The sequence below is a fragment of the Exophiala bonariae genome, assembly GCF_035927105.1.
Source record: "Exophiala bonariae strain CCFEE 5792 chromosome Unknown scaffold_25, whole genome shotgun sequence".
Taxonomy (NCBI): Eukaryota; Fungi; Ascomycota; class Eurotiomycetes; order Chaetothyriales; family Herpotrichiellaceae; genus Exophiala; species Exophiala bonariae.
In genome coordinates, this window is record NW_027042500.1 from 396392 (window position 1) to 416534 (window position 20143).

Below are 20143 nucleotides of genomic sequence, written 5' to 3' on the forward strand. Positions count from 1 at the left end.
CGCAACGACGCGCGAATATCAACGCCTCTCTGAGAGCGCTCTACCCAGAGACAGTGTTCTTTTAAAGGCAGCCAGGGCATACTGTCGAAGTTCTCTGATGTATCTCTCGTTCACTTCTCATTTTTGCTGCCGGCTTTGACCTGTCTGACCCCAGTGTCTCTTTACAATATGTTCGTTGCAGTGAGGCGCTTGCTTCTCGTGGCATACCTTGGTGCTGGGTTCGTCGGCGCTTGGGAGCCAGAGTCGACTGCCATCGCTACTGTCACCCCATGCCCCTCTCCTTCGCAATGGAAAACACCCCTACCCATTACAGTTACTGCCCAATATCAACCTGTGTCTACATGTCAATCCTCCTCCAAGGTCTGTGTCAAGAACAAGTGTTGGGTTCACTATTCGTACTCGACCTATGGCTTTGTTTCCACCGTTATCCCCTGCCCGGTGGCTTCACCATCGTCTGTGTCTACCATCACCAAAACCGATCAAAATGTCTTGGTCACTCGATCCTCAAAGACCGTCACAAACACATTCGTCACCTCCACGGTAACTCGTAAGTGGAGAAAACCTATCACTATTACCTCTACGACATCGGCCTACACGACTATCGTGAAGGAGTGGAGCGCACCCTACAAGAATTTGAGCCCATTTGCAATTCCTGGATACAAGGGGAGCGGCATCTGTGACCAATGTAGAGGCCCTGGAGGACAGAAGATACAACTCTTGGATGTCCTTGAGTGTATGCACATGTTCAACAAACAGACTCTGTGTCGTCGGTTTCCCGAAGTGTGGGTTTTCGAATCAAAAGCCACCTTTTCTCATACCGCATCTGCCGTGTGCTCTACACAAACGCCCGTATCCGCCCCCGGCATCTACATTTTCGAATTTCCACAGCACGTACCGCCCTCTACTGTTCCGATCCCGCCTCGCACGGCGACCTGGAAGGTCGATGGAAAAGTTATCACCAGCACCAGCACCAGCACCACCACGGTCGTGCCCGGTAGAGCTTGGACTGCCACTATCACCCGGACCTGTGCTCGACCAACGGTTATTAATTTCGAAGTCATTGTAACCAAGGTTATCAAATACACGATTCCGCCTTTCATCTTTCCAAATGGCCCGTCAGTTGTCCTCGTCCCAGTCTGTTGTCCTTGCTGCTCTCGACAATGATATTCTATCCAAAGAGTATTATGCTGACAATTTCTAGCACCGGTATCGAAGGGCCTCCACCCTCAACCTGGTCAGACTGGCTACTGACACCAACGACGGCTGCTAGCACTCCCATTTATACCTCCTCTGGGATAGGGATATTCACAAATACCTCCTCCGGTGAGTTGTCTGACTCGTGACCCACGCTCTCCACTTAGGAACCACTTGAATTAACATGGGGAAAGGGATTCTGCCAACGAGTGCTACCAGCATCAGCATCCTCATCTCATCTGCCATCGCCAGCACTACTAGCAGTTTTACACAGTCCACCAGTCTTGCCATCATGACCAGCTCGACTGTATCTGTTAGCTCGACCGCCGCGAGTGTTCCAATAACTCCTACAGGATCCGGATTCCGACTTCTGGTCCTACAGACTCCACCCGGTTTAGTTCGACGACAGGACAATGCGCAGTATCTCTCATTTGACAGCAATAACAACGGCATCGTGGTGTCCAGCTCAGGTTTATCTGAAGATACGCTAATCTTTAGAGCGAACAATGACTCGCTCGTCGTCAGAAATATGTACATAGGCACTCCTGTGCTTACGAACTCCAAGATTCAACTTAGTGTCGATCTTCCAGCTGGCCTGCGCACTTGGTTCTTTGTTGGTAGATTGGCCCAATTGCAAGGCTCCATCGGTTTCTGCATGGATGCATTAGGTTCCATCACGGTGTACACCGAGCCTGACTCTTGTGCTACACCTGTTTTCCTCGCCTTGGACTTGCCATCGGACTCGGCGACCAGCTCGACGACCATTGCGAGCAGTACTACTTCTGTTAGTACAGTTTCAAGTAGCAGCACGCTACCCACGTCGTCCACAACAAGCAGGTCAGTGCCTTCCAGTATTTTTACACGCGACGGCACAACTTTACTTTCCATTCCGGTGTCTTCATCAGTGGTCATTTCTAGTACGAGCAGCTCATTTTCAGTGACCGAGTCAACTTCCTCTACCACTATCACACCAAGGACTTTAGCCGACAGCACTTCTACCGTAATGCCGTCTTCCACTGTGCCGATTAGCTCCGCCACCTCACCTTTGTCACAGACTACCTCTTCTGTAAACTCTTTGTCATCTCCGGTAACTGGATCGCCTGCTTCAAATTCACCACCACCGTCACAGAGTTCCTCTTCTACATCCATTATTCTGTCCACAGAGTTCTCCAGCATCCCAACTCCTTTTGCGTCCTCAACGCCTGTGCTAATTACATCTTCTGGCTCCACAACATCCTCGGGCATTGGCGATACGGGAGGGTCCTTAACGTCAATCTCTACGACCCCTACGGCCGCAGGTTCATCATCGTTAACCACGGCATCCGAGACGATGTCTATCGTTTTGACGCCCTCAGAAAGCCAGACGTCGTCTAGTACCAGCAACACCATTGTCACTACGCCCATAGTGGATTCACCGACTACTAGTGTCTTGTCCGTCATAACTTCTAGTACCACGCTAACAACCCCATTTCCTTCTGATGCGTTTGTGCTCGAAGTTGACCTTTTTGCGGCGAGAAAACATCGCCGAGCGGAAGTGAAAACATATATGGCCTTTCGTGTTGACAACACCGTTTTCTTGACCGAGGACAAAAGTTCCGCTGCAGTCTTCTCCGTATCTGGAACTCTAGTACGATCACTAGGCATGATCGTCGGAAGCCAAAGTAGACAAGATTCACCCCTTATCAAGTCCAGTACGCCATCTGGATTCTACAATTGGTCTTTTCCCAACGGCATTGCACAGATACAGGGCGCTGGGGGTTGGTGTCTCCTCGCGAACGTGGTATATGTAGTTCAGGATCCCTCTAATTGCGCTCAGCCACTCAGAGTTGGTGCAGCACGTGGTAAGTCTTGAATACACCATTTTAAAGAACCCAGACGCTAATCGTGCCCTTCTCAGCCCCCTCAGCCACTACTACCTCAACGATGACAGCGGCCGCTTCTACGCCGCCTGATACAAGCACACCGTCCCAACCAACTGTTAGAACAACGACTACGTTGGCGGAGCGTGTTACCACTACCACTTCGGATATAGTATTCCTTTCTAGCACATCGCGAGGACTTTCTATCACCGCCAGCTCGAGACATTCTACTCTAACCACTACTTTCCAAGAACCTATCACTACTACGATCTCTACAATGCCCAGTGGCACCGGTCCTAGCGAGCTTACCAGCACCAGCGCAACAGAGAGGCAACCAAATTCGTCCAATGAGAGTACTACCACGACGAGTGCAGCAGTATCTACCACAAAAGAGTCCACAATAGCGATATCGGCAGTAACGTCAAGCGGGATTACCACCGTAAGTCCGCTTACAACGACGACTACTCCAAGTGAGCCGGCAACAACCACTACAAGCGAAACTACGACGACAATGACAACAAGCGGCCTCACGACAATAACGACCATTACGACGATGAGTGAGTCTACTACGAGTACGAGCGAATCCACCACGAGCATAACAAGCGGATTCACGAGCACAACAAGTGGATCCACGACTACAAGCACGACAAGCGGATCTATAACTACGAGCACAATAAGCGGATCTATGACTACGAGCACGACAAGCGTATCCACCACGAGTATAACAAGCGGATCCACGAGCACAACAAGTGAATCCACGACTACGAGCACAACAGGTGAATCCACAACTGTGAGTACAACAAGTAGATCAACGACTACGAGCACGACAAGCGAATCCACTTTGAGCATAACAAGCGGATCCACGAGCACAACAGGTGAATTCAGTACTACGAGCACGACAAGCGAGGCCACAACCACAAGCGAGATTACGACAACAACGACAACAACGACAACAACGACAACGACAAGCCAAGCTGCAACGACTACGACAGGCTCAAGTGCGCCTGCCACAACCTCCATTTCAAACTACTGTGACTTTGCTACCTTTCAGTTCACATTATCTGGCAAAGATTGGTATTCATGCCCTGATGAAGCCGTGCTGGGGGGCGGTATTTCCACTTATGTGGGCACCAGTTACCAGGATTGCGCAGCTCAGTGTGCCGGGTTGGCATATTGTAAAGGTTTCACGACAAGTAGCGACTACACAGATTGCCTCCTTGTATCCGACACAAGCGCATCTTTCCAGCAACCCACACTCGGCACTCAGCTCTGGTTCAATTTTCAACCTCCCGGGCCTAATGATTGCTCAATGCAGTCCGATCCATTCTCCGTATTCGATACGCAGAACGGGCTTGTCGGCTTCAATCGTTACTGCGGTGACTCGATCCGGGCGACGAGCCTTATCAGCGCTGGAAATTCGCCAGACTACCTGACCTGCGCCAATAATTGTGCAGCGGATGTCAACTGTTCGGCGTTTATCTTCTCACAGAGCAACACAGCCTGCATAACTTATTCGGGCACATTGGCAAACCAAGGTCCAAGCAACAATGAGCAATCAGGGACAAGGGTCTAGTTCGGGTTTATGCAAATTCCCTTTCTTCTTATGGATACTTCAAGCATGTACCCAAGGCCGAACGCGAGCTCCGAGGCCGCCTGATTCCACCTGTAAGATTACTCAAGGGGTATCCTAGTTAGCTGATATTGAAATTTATTGGTGGAAAAGTGACTTGGGTGGCTTGAATAAGCCACACAGAAGTAAGAGCATCTGATGCTCATACTTTCCCCACAAAACAGGGGAGTGAGGAATGGCTTTTTAGGCAATCCGTACTTTGAAACTTGGGTGGCTGATGCAGCTGCAGCGCCTTGGCGCGCTCCAACTTTGAAATGATCGTCTAATAAACCAGTTATTCGATATCCAATTCTTCATGTAGTCGAACCTATTCTCGAAAGGGTGCTCATCTTCCGGAAGTTGAGGGGCTTTCCAACAAGGCTGAACCAGAAAGACTTCCCCTCCACTAACGAGGCGAGGTTAGCTCGACGAGGTGTTGGCATCACATAATTGGATACTGATGCAACGCCCTGCATCGAGCTGCGGCTAGGCAAGAACGCCTTGCAAGAAGACTTGTTGGCAGTGGCGAGCACTTCGCGAGTGTCAGCCTTCTTTCCTCAATTTTCACCTTCTGGATTTCTATGTGCTTGTCTTCTCCAGACATGACTCTGTGCCTTCGCAGGTCTGATGTCTGTCGTCGGCATATCTCCCAGCGACTTTGTCGCCGGTGGGAAAGCCATCGCTAAGGCTACCGCCGCTCTCCGAGATGGTGGTGCCAAAGATTCCTTCCAAGAGGCCGATGGCAGTCTACAAGATCGCATTGCTGCTTCGGTGCTACTCGAACAACATTTTGTCACCTCTCAGAGAGGTTCACCTGGGTCTACGGCCCTTGCGGAAACTGCAAAACAACTACGCGAGCGAGACCAGACTTTCAGGAAAAAGCATGGCAAGTTCAGTCGCTCTCTTGGGCCGCAGGCTACCGGAAGTCGACGCAAACAGGTTGGAAGCGCACTGAAGTGGGCTTTCAAAGGCGAGAAAGATTTCGAAGAGCACAACAATAGGGTCGAGGCGGGCACGCACGCGACTATACTGAACAGTATTCTGTATGCCATAACTCTCGTCAGAGCACACGCGGGAATGCTTACTGTGAACAGATGCGCATCGGAGTTGTCTGCAGGGCACCACCAGGAGTCACACAACTTCCTCCACAAAGCAAAATCTGGAATTGAGGAGCTGCAAACGAAGAATTCCCATATATCTGCAAGACTTGACAATATTAACGATGCGCTCACTTCTCGGATAGGTGGGCTCGCAAAACAGGTCTCGGGTTTATCTGTCGCATACCATGAGGACTCCAGGAGGCTTCTCGGCAGAGAACATTCTGGTATTGAAGAATTGGAAATGAACAGCTCGGATTTATCTGTGCAGTTGAATCGTATCGATGGTGCTCTTACATCTCATTTTGACACTTTTGCTGATCGCATCGATGACAAGATCTCCTCGTCATATGGAACGCTTGATGAAAATGCCACATGTTCACAGCGCACAGGCGCAAGTCTGATTGATATCACCAAGACAGCCTCCGATGATCAGCGGTGTTTAATTCAGCCGGGTGTATCCAACAACAATTGGAAATACCAGAGAGTTTTGACGAGGTTGGAGCATCTCGAAAAGCAGACCATGACGCGTAACTCACAGATGTCGAACAACTGCCTGCCAGGAGAATTTGTTGGCGCATTCTTTGTACTATTGTGCTTTTGTTGTCATAGGTACGCAATGTCTGTCTCAAATGGCTGGTTAGAACCTATGCTAATGACGAAAAGGGACGATGTTATCAGAATTTTCTCACAGTATCTTTTGGATCATGCGTAAGCTTCTTCCCTGGGAAGACTCTCCTTTATCGACACCTTTTCTAGCATAATAAACCCCTTCGCCAGCATACTGCTTTGCTTCATGTTGTCTCTCTTTCTTAGGGTCTATGGCAATATTCCTCCAAGCATTTCACTCCTCGGTGGGGACACAATAAACTTTGAGGATGCACATGGAGCCACTTACGAAGTACCGTTCGTAACCTTTGAGCATTTCAAGGTCCACATGGCCCCCTCATCATTATTAACAAGAATGCTACTGATGATTCGAAAAAGGTTTTCAAGGCTTTTCTCGAGGTTAAATTTGAGGATCGACCAGGCAATGCCCAGGTGATCCGTGGCGAGTATCAGGTCTTCTCTGGCAAGGTAGATGGCTCGGTGATCAATCATGACAAATGGAGTGAGCATGTCAAGCCAAGATCTTGCCTTATCATGTCGATAAAATTGGGTGAGTTTGAACTCACTATTGTTTGTTCGCGTGGACATTGGGTCAGGAATCGGTAAGCAAGCACAGATTCGACGACATATATCGAGGCTAATGACACAAGTTCCAACTGTCCCCAAACATTCCCATGTTCAGAGACGGATGACAGTGGTTATGCATCTAACTCTTTCAAACACGGCTATTTGATTGAATCCAACTCCAGATTGCCGTTTTATGTCACGACGTAAGATTAAATGATCACTGCAGGGATGTTAAAGTCTGTCCACGGGACAACATGGTGTGCCACCCGAACTAGCAGATTAACTACATCTATAATTCCTACCACTGATTCCACCCCTCCTCCTCTCTTTAGGACACGGCAAATATTTTCCAAAAATTCATGGAAACGAACCGTTGATGCTATAAATGACAGTCTGTGTCGACGTGCCTGCGGAGTCTTCCCAAGTTTCGAGCCTAGCCTAGGCGTATATAATCGATCTTTTAATCCCTGTGCAAGAATTCCGAAGAGTGTGCCAACGAGGGCTGAATTAAGGGGAAGACGCCTCTTTTGAGTCCTTTGACCACTTGAAGGCAGTTGAGATGCTTAGCCAGCCGACATAGGGCAGTTTAAGTACCAATGCTTATGTCAGGGAGAATATCCCTAGCTACAAGATTTCTGGTGTTGGTAATTACTTTTTCCTGTCCTTTTTTGGAGCAGATTCCTCATATCACAGGCTGGCCTCTTTATAATTTGCCCTTGAACATGGCATAGTCAACTTCAGCACTATACACTGGATCCCAGTGCATAGCCCAGTATTTGTCCCAGATGGCGTTTGTGATGGGCCCGATCTTCCCACCGTTGATCTTCTCTCCGTCGAGAGTGGTGATAGGCATAACACCACCCGCTGTCGTGCACATGAAGATCTCATCTGCCTGGTATGCAAGCCCGACGGGCACGATTTCGCACCGAATCTCAATGCCATGTGCACGAGCCGCATCAAAGACACTCTTCCTCGTGACGCCATGCAAGACACCCCGGTCAGGTGTGTACAAGACCCGATCCTTGATGAAAATGATATTGAAGCCAGAACCTTCAGTCAGATTCGAGTCGCCATCTGTGAGGAACGGATACATCGCATTCCTGTCTCTCGCTTCATACATGCCGCGGATGAGATCGCCCCATTGCAGATTCTTCACGGTCGGATCGATCGCACCAGGCGGGACTCGCCTCACTGTCCGTGCAATAATCGCGCTGCCGCCGACTCTCTGGATCTCGGGTTCCATGCACCACACATAGGGAATAATGAACATGTACAGGGTGTTGACGATATCCTCAGGTTTCGACTCGCGAACACCATTGAGGCCCCGTGTAACAATCAACTCGACGAAGGCATCGCGAATCCCCGATTTCGCCGTCATCTGGAAAAGCAGCTCCTTAATCTCGGCCTTGGGCTTTGGCAACTGCAGGCGGATTTTCTTGCAGCTTAGTTCTAGGCGGTCCAAATGGTCGTCTAGTCGAAAGAACCGTCCGTCCCAGACTGCCGGAACATCGTATGTGAGATCACTGTGTAGAAAACCCTGATCACGCAGTGGAATTCTTGCTTCGTGGAATGGGACAAGTTCGCCCTCAATCCAGGCGATTCCTTTGGCGAACGGATTGGTGCTGCTGGCGAGCACGGCTTTGCGTGCCTCATAGTCGCCAAAGACTCTCTCCATGGTGGCCATCTTTGATGGAGATTGTTTATGGAATTTGAGATGATATGATTAAGGGAGTGTATCGTTGTGAGTTAGATGTTTACTTACCCATCGGTCCCGTTCCCCCAAGCGCTTTTAAGAGGTGTCAGGTTCGCCTTTCTCCGCTCCTACATTCGAGGCTTTGCATGAAAGGGTGAACTCCGTATGTCCTCGGTTGCGCCGAGCCTCGATCAAAAGCGTATTACCCCTTCTGGAAGTTGAGTTTGGGAGTTCGAGGTGACGACATTACCGACGGGAAACTTAATCATGCCACCCCAGCGAGCTAAACCATGGCTTCGAGCTACAGATCTCCAGTAGTTTACGACTTGGCGTTAAAGATTTCGCCAAATTTTGGAGGAATGAACCCGTTGCGAGGATACATCTGAGTCACTCGGTCTTGTATTTGGTTCCTGGGGGGAAACTTCGGCATCGGCGAGATTTGACTCCACACAGCTGTGCACAACACGATCAGTTTTGATATATTGGTTCGTGGAGAAGAAAAATATCCAAACTGGAAAGCTATTCTGTGCCTTAATTCTAGAGAATCAAGATTATTATTTGGACCGAGTCATCAATTCTTGTTACCGGCGAAATGAAGGCAAAGAAAACAATTGTTGTTGTCGGGTACGTTCATGGCAACTATGGATCATGCCACCGAAATGGCCATTGATCAGTTTTAACACTACTTCAGGGCGGGGTCCGCAGGGCTCACGACTGCACTGCTACTATCGAAGAAGAAGAAATATAACATCGTGGTCGCCGCTAAGCATATGCCTGGAGACTACGATATCGAATATGCTTCACCCTGGGCAGGGGGAAATTATATGCCGTAAGTAAAAAACCAAAAGGGAGTATATGGACTATTCAGGGACAGGTTTCTGATATTCGGAATCTAAATAGGGTCTCAGAACGAGGTACACCAGCTGCGCAATGGGATAAAGATACCTGGGCTCCTCTTGCGGATCTTGCTCGGAACAAACCAGAGGCAGGGGTCCATTTTCAAGGTTTGTTGTATGGTAGCCAGCGTACGATGGATTCACTGATGGAGAGAGACAGAATGCGAAATCTATAATCGTGCCGTCGATGCCAAATCAGCTACAGCAGCCTGGTTCAATGAATTACTTTCGCCCAATGCCTGGTTCAAAGATGTGGTGCCAAATGTCAGCCTCAACCCCAGTGACAAACCGAGATAATTTTACTGACTCGAAGAAACTGCAGTTTCGTTCACTGCCAAAGGAAAACTTGGATCCGTCGATATCTTCTGCCACTGCATTCACATCAGTCTGCATAAACACTGCCATCTACCTGCCGTGGTTGGTCTCTCAATGTCTTGCAAATGGTGTGATTTTCAAGCGTGCAGTGTTCGAGCATATCCTGGATGCTGTCTCCCCCTCAATCGCAGGAAGACCTCACTTGATTGTCAACTGCACAGGACTCGGTGCGGCTAAGCTAGGAGGTGTGGCTGATACGACTGTTGTCCCTGCACGGGGCCAGATAGTGGTCGTACGTAATGATGCCGGCAAGATGATCAGTTTCTCGGGCACGGATGATGGTGATGACGAAGCATGCTACATCATGACCCGTGCTGCGGGTGGTGGGACTATACTGGGAGGCTGTTATCAAAAAGGAAGCTGGGAAAGTCAGCCCGACCCAAACCTAGCAATCAGAATTATGAAGAGGGCGGTGGCAGCATGTCCACAGCTGACAGGCGGAAAGGGTATCGAGGCCTTGGATGTCATTCGGCATGGGGTGGGACTTCGTCCGGTGAGAGACAAAGGCACAAGGATTGAAAAGGAGAGAATAGGTGATATGTGGGTTGTGCACAACTACGGCGCTGGCGGTGCAGGATATCAGTCTTCCTACGGATGTGCAGAGGCCGCGGTACGTTTGGTGGCTGAGGCATTGGGTGAAGGAGCGAGGCTGTAAGAGAATAGATTGCTAAAAGTTAGTATGATCATATCATTGCGATTCGGACTGAGTTCATGAACGATATCTTTGGCTGCCGTTCGCAAAACACGAACTAATGTTCCACCGCGTCAAAGCCCTTGAAGCATATGCAGGGCTGCTTGGCCTTCGGCTCAGATCTCGCCTTTCATTTCAGGGATTACAACTGCGGTCGGGTGATTACCCAAGTTAGCAATGAATATTCACCACTCGGATATGTCAAATTAGGAAGGAAAGGCGCTGACAGCTTTTCGATCCTGATGCAACATGCTGATCAGATTCGATGTGAGTTTGGGGACTTCTCCGGCATTCCAGAACTCCACACTGCCAGATACTGGGACATGATATTGTTGACTACGAATTAGCTTGCCTGTTCTGATTTGAATATGGAGACATATTGAGCTTATAATAGTATCGAAATATATTTCGAGCTACAGCACGCACAAAATATTCCTCTGACAAGCACAGCATCGACTCCGAAGAAGCACGTCGCACAAAATCCTCACGCTCAAGTGGCCCAAATTCAGAGAGAGCCATGGGCGACAACAGCTCCCCCTTCTCAGGTTTTGCAGTCAAGACAGGACTTGCACAAATGCTAAAGGGAGGGGTGATAATGGACGTTATCAATGCAGAGCAAGCACGCATTGCAGAAGAAGCTGGAGCATGTGCTGTAATGGCGCTCGAAAGGGTACCGGCCGATATCAGAGTGCAGGGAGGTGTGGCTAGAATGTCTGACCCTGCTTTAATCAAAGAGATCCAGGCTGCCGTTACGATACCGGTGATGGCTAAGGCTCGGATCGGACATTTTGTCGAATGTCAAATATTGCAGGCTCTTGGGGTCGACTACATCGATGAGAGTGAAGTCCTTACCCCGGCAGACCTCAGATTCCACGTTGAGAAAAGTGCATTCAAGGTGCCATTTGTCTGTGGATGTCGGGACCTTGGAGAAGCACTGAGAAGAATTGCTGAAGGAGCTGCAATGATCAGAACGAAAGGCGAAGCAGGAACCGGTGACGTGGTGGAAGCAGTCAAACACATGCGATTGTTGAATGAACAGATCGCTCGAGCAAAGGCCGTTCTAGCGGAAGGAGGCGACAATGCAATCCGGGCCATGGCACGCGAGATAGAAGTCGACGTTGAACTATTGAGAGAGACAGCGACATTGGGCAGGCTGCCAGTGGTCAACTTTGCAGCAGGAGGAGTTGCTACGCCAGCAGACGCCGCACTCATGATGCAGCTGGGCTGTGATGGAGTCTTCGTGGGGAGCGGTATTTTCAAGTCTGGGGACGCATCAAAGAGGGCACGGGCGATTGTACAAGCCACAACTCACTATCAAGATCCAGTGGTCCTTGCCGAGTGCAGTACGGGTCTAGGGGAGGCCATGGTTGGAATTAACTGTGCGACTCTTAGCAGCCAAGAGAAGATGGCAGGCAGAGGTTGGTAGTTAGGATCTCATCTCAGATCCTTAGTTTAGACCCTCAAGGGATACAGCAGCTAAGCGTCGTCGATATGCCAAAAAAGATCCAGTGACCCATTATCCCAGAGATCACGGATTAGTTTTCCACAATTTGGTCGTGATGGAGAACCACAAGATCAAATGGTCTGATCTCTGTTACCGGATTAGGTAACAGAGATAATACCCAGATCTTAGGAGATAGCTGAAAGCATTTCCTATGCCGAGGTGCCAGTGATAGGTCGTAAAAGAGAACCAAGCAGAGGTTCCTCTTATCCCCACGATTCGGACGCTGGAAGAGATAAGGTCCGATTCGTGAAAGCGCCAAGTTCATCTCTCCTTCCATACAAGGCAATTCAATCTTCGTTTGCTCCGTCCCATCAACCCCCTTATCCGAGGTTGCCCGCTAGCAGTTCGTAATGCTCTTGGTTTCCCACACAATCAGTCTCGTGTCCTTCATCGACCAGGAGAGCGTCTGAACTACATTCTACGTGAGCCTTGTCCAAGCGGAATCCAGGCTCTATCAAGAAATGTGCCGACTTCCCTTCCTGGGTAGCTTATCGCTGCTCATTGAGGAATCTGGCCCGTTATGAAATAAAGCAATCCTGTGCTTCTCCCGACGAAGATATAAGTGATAGATAGGAACAGAAGCAGCACTCTGACTCGATCTGATATCGCTCTCTCATTCTGAGAAGTACAGCTCTTCGCAAGATAACTTCATTAACATATCCTCACAATATACGCAATTATGGCGCCTTCCAATATGCAAGAGGTCCGGATGGACGACCTCGAGCTCGAGGCAGCTGGCTACCAGCGTACCATGCCCCGTCGCTTTACCTTCTGGGCGCTTGCTGCATTGTCCTTCGACCTCACTTGCACCTGGCTCGGCACAGGATCTTCTGTGGGCATCAGTCTGACCGAGGCTGGCCCAGCAGGCACTATCTGGTCCCTCGTCATTGCTGGTGGCATGACGATGATTGTTTCTGCTGGTATGGCCGAGCTTGCAAGTGCCTACCCTATTGCAGGCATGTCTCCCAGCTTTCTGCCTCAAGAATCAGCACTTATACTGCGACAGGTGCACAATACTACTGGTCATTCATGGTGACGGCCGACAAATATAAGCCATTTGCGTCCTACATGTGAGTTCGATTCGTCAAGAAAAGATGGAAGCATCCTGACATAAACGCCCTACCAGGAACGGCTGGATGAGTATCATCGGTTGGTGGCTGGGAGCAGCATCCGTGGCCAACTTCGTCGCTTCCATGATACTTGAGATCGTTGCAGTATGGTACCCAAACTATGAGATCCACAACTGGCATCAATACCTGATTTATGTCACCCTTACATGGATCTCGGTTGCTGCAAATGTTTTTGGTTCCAATTGGATTCCGGCTTTCAACAAGATGCTTTTTGTGGTAGCTGTCTGCACTCTCAGCTCCACCATGCTTACACTATTCATTGTCAGTCGCAATAACCATGCAGACGGCTCATTCATCTTTACCGATGCCACCAGTCGCACTGGATGGTCAAGTAATGGCTGGTCATTCATGCTTGCTGTGGGAAATGCTGTTTACTCCTTTCTGGGTAGCGATTGTTCGGCTCATCTGTGCGAAGAAATCGCAAACCCGGCGAAAATGGTACCACGCGTCATCATCTGGCCACTTCTAGTGGGCCTATTGACTGCATTTCCCTTTGCGGTATCTCTCATGTACTCCATCACCGACTTGGATGCGGTCTTCAATACCAATGCAGGCCTTCCATTGATTGAAATCTACTACCAGGGAACTGGCTCTCGGGTGGCAGCCTCGATTTTGCTGGCGATGTTTGCGTTCTGTTTCTTCGGGAACCTGGTAGCTAATGGTATGTACATGACTCAGTCAAACCCCCAAGCATTCAAGACATCATATCTAACACTCCCGCAAAGCTACGACCTCATCCCGGACGCTTTGGGCCGTTTCTCGTGACGGAGCTCTACCTTACTCTCACCTTTGGGCCCATGTGCACACAAAATATCAGATGCCAGCAAATGCAATGATGCTATCCGCAAGTTTCATCACGGTATGCCATGCCCCTTTAGGTAAAACTATGCGAGCGCCATCCACTGACATTGATCCCTCTAGCTCTACGGTCTGATTTTCCTAGGCTCAACCACAGCGTTCTCAGCTATGGTTAGCACGTGTATTGTTTTCCTGCAAACATCGTGCGTCATCCCACAGGCCATAGTCCTATACCGTGGCCGCGACCGCGTTCTTCCACCACGCCATTTCAATCTCGGACGCCTTGGTGTACCAATCAACTCGATTGCCATCGCGTGGGTCGTGTTTCTCGATATTCTCTACTGCTTTCCAACCTCTCTGCCGGTGACGCCACAGAATATGAGTTACGTGTCGGTGGTCTCTGCTGGCCTGGTCGTGTTTGTGGTTTCATTGTGGTTCACTACCAAGCGGGGTGTGTTCACCGGCCCCAAGATCGATATCGCGCTGTTGACCGAGAGGCGGAATGCCGCCCTCCAGGGTGACGTTATATCGGCTGTAGAAGTCTCTCCGAAATCAGAGCTAGATGGAGAAAACTCGTCGAAGGATGGCAAAGTATCATCGATTTGAGAGATTTGGGAGATGTACAACTGTGATGAGCGTCAAGCGGAAGCAGTCGACGTAGGTCACTGAGTCGGTCCCGACCGTCCTTGCAAACCTCGCATACAAATGGCCATACTTAGCTTCAATCTAGCACGTCTGAAAAGTGTTGGGTGAACGATAGATAGAACCAAGATATCATTGGACCGGGATGACTTCCAAGTACTCAGTGTTCGAAGGACCAGGGGAATGAACATCTCAGCCAAGAAGCAATTCCGAGACAAGACCTCTCTGTCCACCAGGCGACTCACGATCGCCATTGCCGACCTTTGTTCCCCACCAGTAAATCTTCCTCAAGTCGGCGTCCCAATCAGCCCAGATGCTTTCCAGCAGCGCTCCCACCGTGCCAAACATACTGTACCTCGCCGTAGCGGTCCAATGGCCGCAGAAATTCCGTACAAAATTCCGTGTCGTCTCATCGCCGGACTCGGATGCCGCGAGGAAAACGGGCAGGAGGGTCTGTTTCTGCACGATATCCGACTCGGGAATGCAGCGGACGTGGTCAAGGACCACCCGCGCGAGATGAGTGATAGAACGTAGACCTGAATTGGTCTGAGGACGGTAGAAGACTCGATAAGCGTAGAGGAGGATCGCATTACGCCAGGCCTCGATGCAGTGGAAGCGATTCAGCCTCTCTTCTGGATCGTCATCCGTCCACGCGATACTTTCGGCTGTTGCACCTTCAGGATTCGTCCACTGCATGACTTCGGCAACTATTGCCTCCACAGGCACAGTGTTGAAGGTAACCCATGGGGACTCCACAGCCAAGGCCTGCACTTTCTCACACGTCGAGGCGAGGATCGATAGGCGCGCCATGAACATGACTAGCTGTGCGGGGCAGCCGTTCAGCGTGAAGAACGTCCAGCTGTCTTCTTCGCCGTGGAGGATCAGGTTCTCCAGGTATCCGAGATCGAGGAGTGGCCGTTTGCGCGATATCATGGCGACCGTTACGTCCCACCTGTGTCCACAGATCACGAAGTGATTAGCAAAGTCATTAGGCATTGTTTCGCGTTGTGGAGACATTCGTACCAAACAATCATGGCAACTTGCGCTCGAGCTCTGGAGCCCTTCTGGCAGACTTTGACGCCGCCCATACTTTCGAGAAGTTTTTGTGCGCCGCTAATGTGAATTGCCCACGTGCTGGAAGCCGACTGTGTGGCCTAAAGCAATGTTAACTTTCAATGACAAGGTACATGATATCGACCAACTCACCTCGAAATTCACCAAAAGCAGTAGTGTATCCAGTAATGTAGCCACGGGGACATGGTCCAAAGCTTGACTGAACAGCCGTAGCGCCGTAGCATGATGGTTCCACATCTCGGTCGCTAGCACGACGGATTTATTCTTCTTCGCCAGGTGCTGCGACGAGATGGCGAGCATGGCGTGCAGGAGGAATGCTGAGCCTTCGCAACTGTCCTGCCGGATGCGAAATGGATTACTCGCACAATCGCCGGTCAGTGGGAGGATGCAAAATTCCTGGTCGTCTGGTCATATGAAGATATTAGTATATCCCAAGATTTCCTAACAAAAAGGCGTGCATATGTGATACTCACACATGTCGAGAATCGCAGCGGCTTTCTGGGTAGGACTAGAGAAGAGAGGACCTGGTGATAGCGGGAATATGTCCATCGTCTGTGGCGACACTTGACTGTAGAGCTGCAGGATCTGCCCTGTGTCTGGGCCCTGCCACTGAAACTCACTTTGAGGCGAGGTGACACTATCAAATGGCAGTAATACTTCCGATGGCGTATCATATTGCGAAGAATGAGTTGAGCTGGGAGTGCCTTGCACGGCCTCGAGGAAGTCGGGGATCACCTCGGGCCAATGGCTGTCGATGACGATGTCTGCTGACTCGTCCGGTTCGTTGATAACGGTGGTATCTTCGTAAGCAGGATAGACTGGGGGGATAAACGAGTTGAGCCGCTCGTTTTGCTCATCGGCTGGTTGAGGGCAGGCGCGAACCGTCGTCATAAACTGATTCATGACTGCTGGCAACTTGCTCGTCTTCCGCCTCCGTTTTGCACCGTTCTGCACGAAGCGTACCGGCTTGCTGCTGGTTGTCGCTGTAGTTGTAGCCATTGGCAGATATGAAGCTTCTGTGTCTCCGTCGCCGTCGTTAGCAAAGGGCGTTGAGGCGATTCCCCCTTCCCCTTGCGCTCGTCGTGGCTTTTCATCGTTCTTCCAGACGATGTCCATGACGAATCCACCACAACTACGGCCTCCGTTAATGCAAGGGCCACATTGTGGACGCTGGCGATCACAACGCTTTCTCAATCGCAAGCATGTGTGGCAGTCGACCTTGGCCGACCCCAGAGCGTTGGTTCTGGGGTATGATCGCAATGCTGGTGAATTCATGACATATACTATATCTTTGCCTTTGAGGACCAACTTCCTGAAGGTGAGAAGTCGTAATCGAGATTCAATTTCTCACATATCAACGCTCCGTCCGTTTTGATGACAAGATAAAGCTGTGGAAGTAGTTGGGACGACATTGGCATCCATGTAACCATCTAGTTAGGTTACTAGGTACTTAGTTAAACGGACACCGCACGGGGGAGCGGCTTTTGGGTCATATGGTTGGCCGAGAGTACCGAAATAAGCCTGTTATCTCAACGCCTAACTGCGCCTAATTCAAGTAAGGATATACTTGACCAAAGCCTTTGGAAGTCCAATTAATTGCAGTGGGGTTGTCCGTTGGCATTCAAATGGCTCTCTGGGGACTAACCACTCCCAGGTGTCACTTGCCTTCCAGTGCGCCCACAGAGCTCCAAGTCATTCTCGACCTGGACACCTCAAGCCACCCCCAACTCCCCACAGTACATTTAAATGTTGGCCTTCTACTCATGATCACGACCCCACAGGTCCCTCAGGTAGCTAGTAGAAAGAGCAAACGGGGCTCCCATCAGCTATCTAGTCAGTTAGGTAGTTGCTACCTGTCTAATAGGTACAAGCTGCCTTCTAGTCGGTTCTAGGCTAACTCCCCAGGCGTAGGTACTTCTCGTGACCCCCCTCTGCTTCTTGGTCACCGGTGAGTCCATGAACTCCATTGTGGGCAATTTCCATAATACTAGGTGGGATGTGAACATCGAAACTTTGCTCCCATCTCGCTATGTTTCTAGTCATACATCTTCTCCAAATGACTGCCGAGAACTCTTGACGACTGCCGAAGATGCTATGGGATCTCACGATGGCTGTCCTGCCAACGGTGGGACAAATATACATATAATTTGGGTATTGCCCACATGATTTGAACTGGTTTCAATGTCTCGATGTATGTACCTGAATACTTTGAACATTTCAGCCACGAGTGCAACTGTACAAATAGCTAAGAGATGGCATCGCAAAACCCAATCGACGTGAATACCGCTACTACAGGTCGGCCTGGGGATCTTCAAGAATGGGAGAAGATCGTGGCCCAGAAAAAGGAGCGTAGCAAGAACGACATCCCCAATGAATGGAAACTCTCAGCAGAGATCTTCTCTGAGCTTTCGCTTCCCCTGGAAAGCCATCCGAACCGAATCTTGGACATCGATGTCCCTCGCAAATCGGGCATCCTTTCCACGCGCGAACTTGAGATCACAGACAAATACTCGGTCGCGGAGCTATTGGATCGACTGGCCTCTGGCACTTTTACTTCGCTCGAGGTGACGACTGCATTCTGCAAGCGCGCCGCTATCGCCCAACAATTGGTAAGTATCAAGACCAGTCGCGGGCAACGGCGTGTCTAACAAAGCCCAGCTATCCTGCCTCACAGAGGTATTCTTCAGCGAGGCTCTGGAGCGCGCGAAAGCTCTGGATGCATTTCGCGCCGAGGGAAAGCAGCCACTCCGTCCTCTACATGGACTTCCAATCAGCATCAAGGACACATTCAAGGTGAAAGGTCAAGAGGCAAGTAGCGGGTATGTCTCCTTCCTGGGGACGAAGGCGGAGTCGAATTCGCACCTTGTCGAGATGTTGCTGGAGCTCGGTGCCGTTGTCTATGTGAAAACCAATATTCCTCAAACGGTGGCGGTAAGGTTGGATATCGTACGGGATACATGCTGTCTGCTGATATCATCATAGACGGGTGACTCGCATAACAATATATTTGGCCGAACATTGAATCCATTCAATACCATGCTGACAGCCGGCGGATCGAGTGGTGGTGAAGGCGCACTCATCGCTTTCCGTGGCTCGCCTCTGGGAATCGGAACAGATCTTGCAGGTAGGACAAAGGCATCAGCTAAATTGTCGTTCGACTTGGCTAATCGTATTATTCAGGCTCAGTCCGTATTCCCGCCGCTTGCTGCGGCACATATGGCTTCAGACCAACAGCAGCACGCCTACCCGCCGGAGGACAAGCCTCATGGGGACTTCCTGGTCTTCGAGCCATGCTAGTGTCAGCAGGACCGCTCAGTAACGATTTTAACGGCCTTGAAATCCTGACCAGAGCAATCATCGACGCCGTTCCCGCTAGAACAGACGTCACTGCTTTGGACATACCCTGGCGGCGCCTCGCCACCTCTCCCTCTCGCTCGAGACTGAGAATCGGCATCTTCCCAGAAGAGCCACTCTACCCGCTCCAGCCACCCGTGAAGCGAGCTCTCGCGGAGGCTGTCCAGATCCTCCAAGAAGCAGGCCACGAGCTTATCCCCATTGCCCCGTCCCTAGCCCAGCTTAACGCGTGCTCCGAAGTCGCGTGGGAACTAATGGCGCTCGATCCCGGACGGACATTAATCGGGCACATCACATCGAGCGGCGAGCCGTTTGTCCCTTCTGTCAGCACGCGCGAGGCGCCTGCGAACTTCGGCAAGTTCGAGTTTGTGAAGACCGACGTGACGGACCTCGATCCCTTCCACCGATACGCGGCGCTTAATCTCAAGCGGGACGAGCTGCAGGAATCGTGGACGCGGAACATCTGGATGGAGAAGAAGCTCGATGTCATTATCGGCCCGGTCGCCCGAAGTTCGGCCGTCGTGCATGATACTTTTGGTTGGCCGTTCTATACAGTCTTTGTCAATGTGCTAGATGTGAGTATATCCCATATCAGAGTGCTGAATGTAGGGGTGAGGGTTAGCTGACAAGTGAGATAGTATCCGGCGTGTGTTGTTCCTTTCTCGCAGGTCTCGAAGGAGCTGGATCCGACGGCTGTGGTCAGGAAGTCGGGAGAACCAGGCGCAGACTGTGAGTGATCCCTCCCCTTGATACTCGGTAGCCACCCTGCTGATATACCCGATTTCTAGACCTACCCGATATCCTCGACAAGGCGCCATTGTCGATTCAGATCTTCACCAGTCGGTTCAAGGACGAGGAGTGTCTGCAATATGGTCGGATCATTGATCAATGCTTGAAGGGGCGTTCACAGTAGATGCGTATACTTTGATCCGTTTCAAAATCGACGATAGGGCACAAACAGAGTCAGCCGAGCACAGGAAAAGGTCCGAACAAGGATTCGTTCGTCGTAACATTAATATTATTGGTGATAACCATAATAGGTATACATGAA

At 50.4% G+C, this 20143-nt stretch overlaps 6 protein-coding genes across 6 annotated transcripts; 4 read left to right on the forward strand and 2 right to left on the reverse strand.

Annotated features, from left to right (window-relative positions):
- Positions 1-168: 168 nt before the first annotated feature.
- Positions 169-3046, forward strand: LTR84_006649 (uncharacterized protein; the record flags this gene model as incomplete). Its single annotated transcript, XM_064850209.1, has 3 exons — positions 169-1115; positions 1202-1323; positions 1389-3046. 3 exons carry the CDS (start codon positions 169-171, stop codon positions 3044-3046), a joined length of 2727 nt encoding a protein of 908 aa, XP_064703096.1.
- Positions 3047-5289: 2243 nt separating this feature from the next.
- On the forward strand, positions 5290-6474 carry LTR84_006650 (uncharacterized protein; the record flags this gene model as incomplete). Its single annotated transcript, XM_064850210.1, has 1 exon — positions 5290-6474. The coding sequence occupies one exon, from the start codon at positions 5290-5292 to the stop codon at positions 6472-6474; it is 1185 nt and encodes a 394-aa protein (XP_064703097.1).
- A 1164-nt stretch (positions 6475-7638) lies between these two features.
- On the reverse strand, positions 7639-8619 carry LTR84_006651 (uncharacterized protein; the record flags this gene model as incomplete). The annotated part of the gene is made up of 1 exon (XM_064850211.1): positions 7639-8619. The coding sequence occupies one exon, from the start codon at positions 8617-8619 to the stop codon at positions 7639-7641; it is 981 nt and encodes a 326-aa protein (XP_064703098.1).
- Positions 8620-12773: 4154 nt separating this feature from the next.
- On the forward strand, positions 12774-14628 carry LTR84_006652 (uncharacterized protein; the record flags this gene model as incomplete). The annotated part of the gene is made up of 5 exons (XM_064850212.1): positions 12774-13050; positions 13101-13164; positions 13221-13885; positions 13950-14083; positions 14146-14628. 5 exons carry the CDS (start codon positions 12774-12776, stop codon positions 14626-14628), a joined length of 1623 nt encoding a protein of 540 aa, XP_064703099.1.
- A 228-nt stretch (positions 14629-14856) lies between these two features.
- LTR84_006653 (uncharacterized protein) lies at positions 14857-16854 on the reverse strand (the record flags this gene model as incomplete). The annotated part of the gene is made up of 4 exons (XM_064850213.1): positions 14857-15616; positions 15688-15818; positions 15871-16142; positions 16212-16854. 4 exons carry the CDS (start codon positions 16852-16854, stop codon positions 14857-14859), a joined length of 1806 nt encoding a protein of 601 aa, XP_064703100.1.
- A 1136-nt stretch (positions 16855-17990) lies between these two features.
- LTR84_006654 (uncharacterized protein) lies at positions 17991-20005 on the forward strand (the record flags this gene model as incomplete). Its single annotated transcript, XM_064850214.1, has 6 exons — positions 17991-18347; positions 18397-18669; positions 18721-18862; positions 18919-19667; positions 19731-19821; positions 19881-20005. 6 exons carry the CDS (start codon positions 17991-17993, stop codon positions 20003-20005), a joined length of 1737 nt encoding a protein of 578 aa, XP_064703101.1.
- Positions 20006-20143: the final 138 nt, after the last annotated feature.